The 13,695-nt window shown below is 40.5% G+C and overlaps 1 protein-coding gene across 1 annotated transcript in view; it reads right to left on the bottom strand.

Moving 5' to 3' along the window:
- The window catches only part of cntn4 (contactin 4), a 368,543-nt gene that overhangs the window by 191,102 nt on the left and 163,746 nt on the right, over positions 1-13,695 (bottom strand). Inside the window, exon 7 of the mRNA XM_062997552.1 lies at positions 7,199-7,294. Coding sequence (XP_062853622.1) covers positions 7,199-7,294 — 96 coding nt within the window. The remainder of the gene's footprint in view (positions 1-7,198; positions 7,295-13,695) is intronic.

The raw sequence follows: 13,695 nt of genomic DNA, 5'->3' as shown, positions 1-13,695 counted from the left end.
TTTGCCCATTCTTCCTTGCAAAACAGCTCGAGCTCAGTGAGGTTGGATGGAGAGCGTTTGTGAACAGCAGTTTTCAGCTCTTTCCACAGATTCTCGATGGGATTCAGGTCTGGACTTTGACTTGGCCATTCTAACACCTGGATACGTTTATTTGTGAACCATTCCATTGTAGATTTTGCTTTATGTTTTGGATCATTGTCTTGTTGGAAGATAAATCTCTGTTCCAGTCTCAGGTCTTTTGCAGACTGCAACAGGTTTTCTTCCAGAATGGTCCTGTATTTGGCTCCATCCATCTTCCCATCAATTTTAACCATCTTCCCTGTCCCTGCTGAAGAAAAGCAGGCCCAAACCATGATGCTGCCACCACCATGTTTGACAGTGGGGATGGTGTGTTCAGGGTGATGAGCTGTGTTGCTTTTACGCCAAACATAACGTTTTGCATTGTGGCCAAAAAGTTCGATTTTGGTTTCATCTGACCAGAGCACCTTCTTCCACATGTTTGGTGTGTCTCCCAGGTGACTTTTTATGGATATCTTTGAGAAATGGCTTTCTTCTTGCCACTCTTCCATAAAGGCCAGATTTGTGCAGTGTACGACTGATTGTGTCCTATGGACAGAGTCTCCCACCTCAGCTGTAGATCTCTGCAGTTCATTCAGAGTGATCATGGGCCTCTTGGCTGCATCTCTGATCAGTCTTCTCCTTGTTTGAGCTGAAAGTTTAGAGGGACGGCCGGGTCTTGGTAGATTTGCAGTGGTCTGATACTCCTTCCATTTCAATATGATCGCTTGCACAGTGCTCCTTGAGATGTTTAAAGCTTGGGAAATCTTTTTGTATCCAAATCCGGCTTTAAACTTCTCCACAACAGTATCTCGGACCTGCCTGGTGTGTTCCTTGGTCTTCATGATGCTCTCTGCGCTTTAAACAGAACTCTGAGACTGTCACAGAGCAGGTGCATTTATACGGAGACTTGATTACACACAGGTGGATTCTATTTATCACCATCAGTCATTTAGGTCAACATTGGATCATTCAGAGATCCTCACTGAACTTCTGGAGTGAGTTTGCTGCACTGAAAGTAAAGGGGCTGAATAATATTGCACGCCCCACTTTTTAGTTTTTTATTTCTAAAAAAAGTTTAAAATATCCAATAAATTTCGTTCTACTTCACGATTGTGTCCCACTTGTTGTTGATTCTTCACAAAAAATTACAATTTCATATCGTTATGTTTGAAGCCTGAAATGTGGCAAAAGGTTGAAAAGTTCAAGGGGGCTGAATACTTTTGCAAGGCACTGTATATGTTAGTTATCATGGATTGCATTTTGCTATGTAACAAATACTAAATTACAACTAAAACTCTAACAACTAATACCACAAGGAAACAATACATGGGCATGCTAAAATATTTGTGCCAAAATGGTGCCATCATCACAGTATGTAAAATAATCATCACAGCATAATAAAAATTCCAAATCAGGCCATCCAACACAGGAGGTCTCATTTTGTTCTTGGACGACCTCAATGCAGGTGTGAGGCTTGCCGAAAAAAGGCAGTAAAGGTCAAACCTGCAGACTGCATGAAATCATGAGACCTTTAAATAGATTTATTTATCGTTTCATCATATACTGTGCATAATTAGATAAACAGCCCAAAGATGGGACACCAAACCTAAGGGTTTAACTTTATATAATTCATGCCCTGTCAAAGAAGTAAAAGAAAACAAAACAATCCATACTGCTTAAGTGATAATACTAAAACTCATCAGCATTTATGTGGATTTGGTTATTGTCCTTTTACTAAATTTTTTTCCTGCTTTTTTTTAATTGGCACTGGTTTGATGTTATGAGTTTATTTTGGTTGCTGTGGTTTTGCTAGTAGTTGCACATTTTGGATATAAGACATGCTTACATAGGCATTTTAAGTTTAAGTCTTTTATTTTTGTTGACTAAATCAGTGGAAACCATACAAAAAGTTTTTTTGTAGCTTTTAAAATAAACTTTTTCATGTTCCTTCCTGTAACCGGCCCACCTGGAATTAAAATTAGCAGTGGGGTTTGATTATAAAATCGCCTTGCCATATAAATTTCACCTTGCCAAATGTACCCAGCAAAGGGTGCTTGGAGGCACAGATTATTGACATGTTGGTTCCTCCTAAGTGACTTGTCACCTGAGCCATATCGAGCATTAATTCATTCCAGGTGGAATTATCATAGTTTCTTTATTACAGATTTGTTGGCTCCCTTGTTGGCAACCTGCTTTCTCTTGAAAGCTTGATCCGGTTTGGTTTTCTGCTGGTGTATGATGCCAGCACACTTTATCTTTCTGTAAACTCGGTCTGTGTTGCAATACTTTTTGCAGTTCTGGATGAACGAACTGCCCCAGAGGCAGAGTGACGGAGCAGACCACAATAGAATAGAATGCATAGAATACAACATAAATATTTTTTGCATATCCATGCTTCTTTGGAAGCTGGAGTCAGAGCGCAGTCAGCCATTGTACAGTGTCCTTGGAGCAGAGAGGGTTAAGGGCCTTGTTTAAGGGCCCGACAGTGGCTGAATGGCAGAGCTGGGATCAAAACTCTCAACCTTTCATTTGATAGCCCAAAGCTCTACCTACTAGGCTACCACTGTCCCTATATGGAAGTATGGAACCATGCTGGACCTGGGCTGTGGCAGTTGGTGGGGTGACACTCCTGCATTTAGCTTGTTCTGGGTTTTTTGGTTTCCTTATTTTTTAAGAACTGTGTTGCTGCGATAACATTAAAACCACCTCCTTGTTTCTATACTCACTGTCCATTTTATCAGCTCCACTTACCATAAAGAAGCACTTTGTAGTTCTACAATTACTGACTGTAGTCCATCTGTTTATACCTTTTTTAGCCTGCTTTCACCCTGTTCTTTAATGGTCAGGACCCCCACAGGACCACCACAGAGTAGATATTATGTGGATGATGGGTCATTCTCAGCTCTGCAGTGACACTGACATGGTGGTGCTGTGCTAGTGTGTGTTGTGCTGGTATGAGTGGATCAGACACAGCAGCGTTGATGGAGTTTTTAAATACCATGTCCACTCACTGTCCACTCTATTAGACACTCCTACCTAGTTGGTCGACCTTGTAGATGTAAAGTCAGAGACGGTCGCTCATCTATTGCTGCTTTTTGAGTTGGTCATCTTCTAGACCTTTATCAGTGGTCACATGACGCTGCCCACAGGGCGCTGTTGGCTGGATATTATTGGTTGGTGGACTATTCTCAGTCCAGCAGTGACAGTGAGCTGTTTAAAAACTCCAGCAGCGCTGCTATGTCTTATCCACTCATACCAGCACAACACACACTAACACACCACCACCATGTCAGTGTCACTGCAGTGCTGAGAATGATCCACCACCCAAATAATACCTGCTCTGTAGTGGTCCTGGGAGAGTCCTGACCATTGAAGAACAGCATAAAAGGGGGCTAATAAAGCATGCAGAGAAACAGATAGACTCAGTAATTGTTGAACTACAAAGAGCTTCTATATGGTAAGTGGAGCTGATAAAATGGACAGCGAGTGTAGAAACAAGGAGGTGGTTTTAATGTTATGGCTGATCGGTGTATATTACCAACCAGCTCTTAAGTCCCTTTGATCCCTTTTTTTAATCTAATTTCTCTCTAGCAGGCTGCCAATATTTTGTTTATTTTGTTTATATTGTCTTATTATTCGCTTTTATTTTCCCTTTACCCCTATTTATGTGGCTTTTTAGCAACAATACTGTTCTTCTTTGGTTAATCATCTTGCAAATTGGATTCATTTTCGATTCTTGCGGGTGTCACACCTGGTATCTCAGTGGTGAGGCATGATCCACCCTCTTACACTCCCTCTTCTAAGACTGGTGGTAATACCAAACAGAATGCTGAATACTTCAAAGGTTATTTTTTGGTCTTTTGAAGGTGGCAAGTTATTAATAATTTAGGAATTGTTATTCTATGTTTGTGTAAGAGTCCCGCCGGTGCAGTCGACCGCCAGCAGGGGGTCTGGGCGGCGCAGGGTAAGAGCTGGAGGATCTGGGGTTCAGAACTCCAATTCCCAGAAACCCCAGCGGCAATCAGCGCCAACCAGGCTCAGCTGTGCGGCACTGCATATAAACCCTGTGTCTGACAGCAGCCAGCGTCGCACCGTTGTTTCAGTGCGATCAGCCAAGGTGGGTATACATAAGAGTGAAAGTAAAAAAGAAAGTAAACATAGAAGAGTGCAGCACAATTAGAAAGTCGAAAGAAAGAAAAAACAGGGAAAAGGAGAAGAAAAAGGGATCGAGTTAAAGGGAAAAATAAGAGTAAAAAGAAAGCGAGATCACTGGGCTGAGTCAATAGACGCTCATTTTCAGTTTGTTAAAACTTTTCAGTTACACAAGCACTTAAGTTTTTGTTTCTTTCGAAAGAGAACACAACTATCTCTCCACGGGAGCGTGGGGAGGAACCTGAGTTAAGTTTATTTATATTTCAGAAGTTTCCTTTGTTTGAGCACGCCACAGTTGGCGTCTCCTTTGTTTGCTATTTGCCGCCTTTACATTTCTGCCGCTTTTGTAGCGGTTTTCCTCAGTGGCGCACGGATAACGCGCTGGGTTGTGGTGCAAGCGACCGCGGTTCGAATCCAGTACGAACCAAAGTCACATACGTTCATTATTTCATTTGAATATCGTGATTATCAGTGTAAGTATACAGGTTGGTATACTTATTCGATTCTGTTTATAACAAATAAATAAACAACTAAATAAATATTTATATAAATAAATAAAATAACACAAAAAATACACTCTGCACTTGGATCCAGTAATCCCTACCCCCACCCCCCGTAACAGTTTGTTTGATTTGCCAACATGTTCTCAACTTTGAAAAAATAATTTATAGAATGTGTGTTGGGTAAACTGGAGGGATGTTTCTTGAAAATCAGACTGTGTTACCTTTTTACCTTTCGTGTAGTGTTTAATTTTAAATGCAGTAATGTAAGACTAAGCAAATAAGTTGGTGATTTACCTTCCACTTTGTTTGTCAAATCCCAAAAACCAAAGTCCCAAATCTTATTACTGACAAAACTTAACATAAGAAATGTTGACCCCCATTCTTATGAACCTCTCTTAACTTTTGATCAAATGCTTAACATATAGAGCAACTTTATCAATATAGAAACAGCAGGTAGTTAAGAAGATACAGGGGTTGGACAAAATAACTGAAACACCTGTCATTTTAGTGTGGGAGGTTTCATGGCTAAATTGGACCAGTCTGGTGGCCAATCTTCATTAATTGCACATTGCACCAGTAAGAGCAGAGTGTGAAGGTTCAATTAGCAGGGTAAGAGCACAGTTTTGCTCAAAATATTGCAATGCACACAACATTATGGGTGACATACCAGAGTTCAAAAGAGGACAAATTGTTGGTGCACGTCTTGCTGGCGCATCTGTGACCAAGACAGCAAGTCTTTGTGATGTATCAAGAGCCACGGTATCCAGGGTAATGTCAGCATACCACCAAGAAGGACAAACCACATCCAACAGGATTAACTGTGGACGCAAGAGGAAGCTGTCTGAAAGGGATGTTCGGGTGCTAACCCGGATTGTATCCAAAAAACATAAAACCACGGCTGCCCAAATCACGGCAGAATTAAATGTGCACCTCAACTCTCCTGTTTCCACCAGAACTGTCCGTCGGGAGCTCCACAGGGTCGATATACACGGCCGGGCTGCTATAGCCAAACCTTTGGTCACTCGTGCCAATGCCAAACGTCGGTTTCAATGGTGCAAGGAGCGCAAATCTTGGGCTGTGGACAATGTGAAACATGTATTGTTCTCTGATGAGTCCACCTTTACTGTTTTCCCCACATCCGGGAGAGTTACGGTGTGGAGAAGCCCCAAAGAAGCGTACCACCCAGACTGTTGCATGCCCAGAGTGAAGCATGGGGGTGGATCAGTGATGGTTTGGGCTGCCATATCATGGCATTCCCTTGGCCCAATACTTGTGCTAGATGGGCGCGTCACTGCCAAGGACTACCGAACCATTCTGGAGGACCATGTGCATCCAATGGCGGTGCCGTGTATCAGGATGACAATGCACCAATACACACAGCAAGACTGGTGAAAGATTGGTTTGATGAACATGAAAGTGAAGTTGAACATCTCCCATGGCCTGCACAGTCACCAGATCTAAATATTATTGAGCCACTTTGGGGTGTTTTGGAGAAGCGAGTCAGGAAACGTTTTCCTCCACCAGCATCACGTAGTGACCTGGCCACTATCCTGCAAGAAGAATGGCTTAAAATCCCTCTGACCACTGTGCAGGACTTGTATATGTCATTTCCAAGACGAATTGACGCTGTATTGGCCGCAAAAGAAGGCCCTACACCATACTAATAAATTATTGTGGTCTAAAACCAGGTGTTTCAGTTATTTTGTCCAACCCCTGTAGCTAATGAGTACTTCTCACTCTTCAAACCTTCTGAACCATCACTGGAAATCGCTTCAACTGCACTAGGCTTGCAGCAAAGATGCTAAAACTCCTGCTAAAAAAACTGCTGCTGCTTACACCGATCAGGCATACCATTATGACCACCTTCCTAATATTGTGTTGTTCCCCTTTTGCTGCGAAAACAGTCCAGCAACTGTGATGCACTGTGTATTCTGACATCTTTCTCTCAGAACCAGCATTAACTTATTCAGCAATTTGAGCTACAGTAGCTCGTCTGTTGGATCTGTGGCCGCTCAGCCTTAGCCGGCAGGCAGAGCTGAGGTTTGATACGACGTATTTGAGATCCCAGCTCTGGTTCCAGCGTGTGTTTTTACCGCTGCACCACCTGAGAGGCCTCTTGGACCACTTTTGATAGATACTGACCACTGCAGACCGGGAACACCCGACAAGAGCTGCAGTTTTGGAGATGCTCTGACCCAGTCGTCTAGCCATCACAATTTGGCCTCGCTCAAATCCTTACGCTTGCCCATTTTTTCTGCTTCTAACACATCAACTTTGAGGATAAAATGTTCACTTGCTGCCTAACATATCCCACCCACTAACAGCTGCCGTGATGAAGAGATAATCAGTGTTATTCACTTCATCTGTCAGTGGTCATAATGTTATGCCTGGTCGGTGTATATCCTCCTCTATTTGTGTGATGTTGGTGTTAAACACTTTTACACTGTGTTTTTAACGCTAATGTTTGGGTTTAAGATACTGACCTCCAGAGTGAGGGGGTGGACCACACAGAAGCACCACCCCCTGTCCTTCCCTGACTGAAACCGCACTCCTCCGATGAGTCCTGAAGTTTTCTAAGTCTAAAAGAAACAGAAAGACATTCATGAATAATTCCCTCATTTATGAGATATGAGCACGAATAAGGCAGAGAGTGAGAGAGAGGTTTTATAAGGTATATAAAAAAGATTAACCTTGAAACTAAGGCAGAAAATGCATTTTAATGCTCTGGCTGAAGAATATTAGAAATGAAATTAGCAATCTAATCTTGCGTTATGAGGCAGTCTAAGGGAAAACTGGGGAGACAAAACTCACTGGAGACCAGTATAGTATATAAATAGCCCCGCTGTTGCTTGTAGGGAGAGTGGGCCCTTGTGTGACATGCACAAATACAGGATGAACAGCCTTTTCCCCCAAAGGAAGGATACATTACCTTTAATCATTAAAAAATTATAATGAAAAGTAAAAATAATATAAATATTTTAACCTCCTGCTAACAGACACAATGTTTAGCGAAACTAAAACTAAATCTAACGAGTTGAGAAGTCACGTCTATTGTATCTTTTATTTTCAAAAAATCCTACTTTTTAAACAGCCCTCCCTACCAAATCATCATATGGTGTGTCTGGCCACTATTCTTTTTACATTTAAATTTTTGGCATTTAGCAGAGCGACTTACAGAAGTGCTTTTATAGTAGACATTACCTTACTCTAGTTTAAGTAGACAACAGTCCAAGAATACAAATCCGCTGAAACCCTGATAGAACCAAAGTTTTGCGCAAGAAATGAGTAGGAGTGTAAGTAAGTACATCAACTTTAACTTCAGTGCTTAATAAAAAGGTGGGTTTTTAATCGTCTTTTGAAGACAGCGAGAGACTCAGATGTTCGGACAGACAATGGAAGATCGTTCCACCACTTGGGTCCCAGTACAGAGAAGAGCCTTGATGCTCATCTGTCTTGAGTTCTGGGTGGAGGATCAAGGCGAGTGAGACTAGTGGCTCGAAGGTTGCATGGTACAGAGAGGGGTTTTATTAGACCTCAAAGGTAGCTTGGGGCTGGTCAATTTTTGGCTTTGTAGGCAAGCATCAGTGTTTTAAACTGAATGTGTGCAGCTACAGGAAGCCAGTGAAGAGAACGCAGCAGTGGGGTGATGCTGCAGTGTTTAGGTTGGTTAGAAACCAGGCAAGCAGCTGCATTTTGAGTGAGTTGCAATGGTTTAATAGTGGACAAAGAAGCACCTGCCAGCAGGGAGTTGCAGTAGTCCAGCCGTGAGATTACAAGTGACTGGACAAGAATCTGAGTGGCTTCCATGGAGAGAAATGGTCAAATGTTCCTGATGTTGTAGAGGAGGAACCGGCACGCTCTCGTCATGTTGGCCACACCAAGGCTTCTTACATTATCAGATGGTCTGATCTGGAAGTCATCAAGAGAGATGACTAGGTCCTGGGTTGGAGATTGATCTCCATGAATAAGTAACATCTCTGTCTTGCTGGGATTAAGTTTTAGATGATGAGCTGACATCCACTGTGAGATATCTCACAGACATGCTGAGATGTGAGCTGAGACTTGTGTGTCTGAAGGAGGACAACACTTTTACTAAATGCTGAATTGTTTAATAAATAATAATAACAAATCAGCTATCTAACCTGTCAGTATTTTATATGTTTACAGTAACATATTTCTATAGCTGCATTCACAGTCACAATTGCAGTATTTGGGAGTTGCTCTTTTTAGAACAACTTATGAAACTGGTCTGTGTTTTCCTCGGTAAACATTGTTTACCCTATTACAAAAGACAACAGTCTTTAAATGCAAATCTAATAGAACCCTCTTAAAAAACAATATAGGTAGGAAAGTAGAAAGCATTTTTTATCAGTATTTGGTATGATTTAGTTCTAATTGTAGTTTTAATAACAAAGAGATTAAACAGGTAGTAAATCAGTCAGTGATTCAACTAACATAAAATATTGTTTTTCATTTGATTTCATTTTCATCAATCAGATTATCCTGGTCAGGGTTGCGGCTGGCCTGACTTTACTATAAAACACAAGGCGCAAAACTGGGGAGAGCGCCAATCTAGCACTAACCCCAACCCAACTGATTTTGTTGCCTCAGATAAATAAATCACAAACAAATGAAAACGTCAACAGCTTGCTACCAAACTGACATGGATGCACTCCTTCAAAAACAGATTTGGGAATGTGCATGGATAATCAGTGAGTTCAAGATGTATATTGCTTGGGGATCTGGGATTACACCATGCCCTCAGTCACTATCAGTGAAGCACCCCTTATTTGAGGAAAGGGTTATTTTTGGTTGACCGCTCACCCCTTCAAAAAAATAAATAAATAAATAAATAAATAAATAATAATAATAAACATAATAATAATGTCCATAAGTGCAACAGAAGTGAGTAATTGTGCACTGTTGTACACTGATCAAGATGTTTCCTTTTTTTAAATCCAGTGTTTTTAAATTGTGCCAGATCCACCAGGACCCTTCGCATGATGAAATGGATACTGAAGAGTTACACTTACTGGGCATTTTATTACAGCTTCATACCAAAACACCCTTAATTCTTTATGAAACAGATTCTGCAAGATGTTGTACACATTATGTATAGATACTGTATTATAGACAGGTTGGCCCATGACTGCATCATGTAATCTCTGCAGATTTGTCAGCAGCACATTTCTCCTGTTCTACCACATCCCACAGGTGCTCTGTTGGAGTTAGATTGGATCTATTGGATCTGGTACGAAGAAACACAGTTTTTCCCTATTCTAATATCCGATGTGAACATTGACCTGCACTTGTACACAAAACCCAATTGGGACATTTTTAAGATGTAATACTACAAGATTTGTGAATTATCTTGAACTTTTATTTGACTGACGAAAGTGCAAAAAAAATGAATTTTAATGTTTTGATTGACCAACAACAACCAAATTCTGAATCTAATGCCTGTAACACAGTTAAATAAATATATACTGTAGTATATAGTTTATAGAATATTCAAGTTACACCATTTTAAAACTCTCTACAATAATTGAGGGGGGGGGGGGGGGGGGTGGAGGACTCTATGTCAAAGATGGAAAGAACCATTTAGACTGTAATTAGTGAAAAATGCCAAAGCCAACATCTGTCATCATATGAAGAGCATCGTGACCCTGACATGGGTGACTTGCATATATGTGAAGGTACCATTGCTAGTTGAAGGCTTATATTACAATTAGAAAAGAGACACAAACAACAATCAAGGTATCACAGTATTTTCCTGGGAAGCTAATGCCAGGCCTCATTCTGCACTTGCATTTACAGCAATTAGCAGATGCCTTTATCCAAAGCGACTTACAGTATTGTGACAGTACATTGTCTATGCAACTGAGGGTTAAGGACCTTGCTCAAAGGCCCATCAGTGGCAACCTGGTGGTGGTGGGGCTTGAACCAGTGATCTTTTGATTACAAGTCCGGTACCTTAAGCATTAGGCTACAACAGCGTGGCTTCATAGGAGAATTAGACAATGTTGACGATGGACTGTTGCCAAACTGCACGAATTATTATTTATAGTTCCCAAACAATGGAATGGTGCACAGTGTTTTTGAAGAAAAATGGCATTATAAATGTGTTTATACACTGATCAAGCATAACACTGACTGGTCTGTGGCTATGCAGCCCCATACACAACAAACTGCAATGCACTGTGTATTCTGACACCTTTCTATCAGAACCAGCATTAACTTCTTCAGCAATTTGAGCTACAGTAGCTCGTCTGTTGGAACAGATGCTCCCCATGTGCATCGATGAGCCTTGGCCACCCATGACCCTGTTGCAGATTTACCACTGTTCCGTGCTTGGACCACTTTTGATAGATACTGACCACTGCAGACCGGGAACACAACTTGGCCCTTGTCAAACTCACTCAAATCTTTACACTTGTCAATTTTTCCTGCTTCTAACACATAATCTTTGAGGATAAAATGTTCACTTGCTGCCTAATATACCCCACTTACTAACAGGTGCCGTGATGAAGAGATAATCAGTTATTCACTTTACCCATAATGTCATAATGTTATGCCTGGTCGGTGTATTTACAAAATACAGCTAAGCTTGTCAGTAGAAAAACATTGGAAATCTTGCCTTTTTGCTTTTGTCAGTTAAATGAAGGCTTCAGAGAATCAACAAATCAGAGATTCATTTGTACTGCATTTTACAAAATGTCCCAACTGATTTTGAAAAGCGGGACTGTAATGTATGCATATGTGCTGTGGCTGCATGACTGGCTGATTGGATAATTACACTAATTAGGAGGTGTACAACAGTTTCTAATAAACTGGCCAGTGAGCGTATGTTTAAAACATTATTGTTCAGGATAATTAGGATTTGCTATGATTAGGCTGGAGTCACACATGGTAATCTGATCTCAGTGGTAAAACCAAGCCCTTCTTTAATGAATTGGGTTTGTTCATTGTTAGCCACAATGTCTTGGGGGAGATTTTGCTGCAGCAAGTAAAATGAGGTATTTAAATCATATTTTGGAGATAAATTTGTTAATAACTTTCCTATATTTTGATTTGACCTAAAATGTAACTGGTTCTTTATGCCGATGCCTACTGTCTGTTGAGAAACTGAGAGGCTGATGTCAGAAAAATAAACAGCATGTTGCTGACACCAACAAATTCTTGTGTTTGTTTCACTTTTATTTAGAGCACAAATGAATCCCAGTGATGATACTTAGAAGTGAATGACCCAAATCCATCCCAGCCAAAACACTGACAAAACAAACTCCCGATACCTGACAAATACATGCTCTGGAAAATGGGTCATCACACCGCCTCTGGGGCAGGTTGCTTACCCCAAGGGTGGTTCCAAAAGTGGACTGGACCAAGTGGCATGGGACAAAGAAAAGAGAAACCGTAATATATGGGGGAAAAACTCTTACCTGAAGCAAATTAATGCTAATAAGGTTCAGATAACTGTCAAAAGAAGCCAACAATCAATTACCCAACAAAGGATTAACTGCTGGCCACAAATAGCAATACAAGAGGACAGAATTCCAATGTGGCTCACTGTCGAACTCCCTCAGCACCTGAGCCATGTTACACTAACAAGCTAGTGGTCAGATGTTTACATAATTTTGACTATGTACCTCATCCACTGTTCTCCCCGTGTCTGTGTGGGTTTACTCCGGGGGCTCCGGTTTCCTCCCACAGTCCAAAGACATGCAAGTGAGGTGAATTGGAGATACTAAATTGTCCATGACTGTGTTCGATATAACCTTGTGTGAACTGATGAACCTTGTGTAATGAGTACCTACCGTTCCTGTCATGAATGTAACCAAAAGTGTAAAAGATGACGTTAAAATCCTAATAAACAAACAAACAAACCTCATATACAGGGTGTCCAGAGCAAACTATGGCCTACAGTTAGGAACTGTACACTCACAAAGTTTATCTGAATGGAAGGTGTAGCTTATAGAATAATAAATGACTATTAATGCCAAAAATAAAGCAAATAAGATACCTAATGAAGCATTTACACACATTTTTACTGCATTTTAGCAAATAACTTTATCCAAAGTGACCTACAATTGTGTTTGAATAAAATGTAAACCATTGAGTATTTATTTATTTTTTAAGTATGACTATTATTATTAATATTTAGTGCTGTCGGGTCTATTCCATCTCTTGGCAACTGTTTAGATACTGTTTAAACTTACTGGCCTCTTTATTACAGACACCTACCCTGTAAGCACTCCTTGTAAGTCTTTCTCTAGTCTTTAATCAATAAACATTTTAATTAATGGATGTGCTTTTTCTCTTCCCAACAGTGACACTGAGGTGTTTAAAATTGCCAACAATTTTGCACCTCATAAACTCAAACCAGAACAACACACTCTACCATGCTATTAAAATTTTTGTGTTATAACAGTGCTAGGAATGATTCACCACCCAAATAACTTCTGGTCAGAGTGGGGACACAACAGGAATCCCTTTTGATTGATAAATTGGGTAAAGGGGGTGACAAAGTGTACAGAGCAAAAGATGAGCTACAGTTAGAAATTGTACACTCACAAAGATTATCTGAATGAAAGGTGTGACGCTCGGTTACACTACAAATAGGTTAGACAAAATGTCCAAGATGTCGAAGTCTAAAGCAGCTAAAAACACCACTCAGGTAACTGAGCTTGGAAAACGATTCTGTGAACGCAGAGGATGGTGTGTGTCAAAACACAACCAGAATTTTTGTCTCTGTACTATTAAGGTAGGCTATGCTGTTTATTGTAGCTTCCATTTATTATATAATTCAATTTATGTCTGTTATTTAATGACTGCTGTGAAATGTGGCACCTTTCTTCAAAAATCTGTGAAATCTGTAATTTTTGAAAAACAAGGTACGTAAAATTAAGCATATTTCCCCATGTATTTAATGTATAACACTTCACTGTATAACATTTCACTGGTTCAGGGCATCATAGAACAC

This window comes from Trichomycterus rosablanca, chromosome 6 (genome assembly GCF_030014385.1).
Source record: "Trichomycterus rosablanca isolate fTriRos1 chromosome 6, fTriRos1.hap1, whole genome shotgun sequence".
NCBI lineage: Eukaryota > Metazoa > Chordata > Actinopteri > Siluriformes > Trichomycteridae > Trichomycterus > Trichomycterus rosablanca.
Note: the sequence above shows the minus strand (reverse complement) of the source record. Positions and strands in the feature narration are given on the sequence as shown.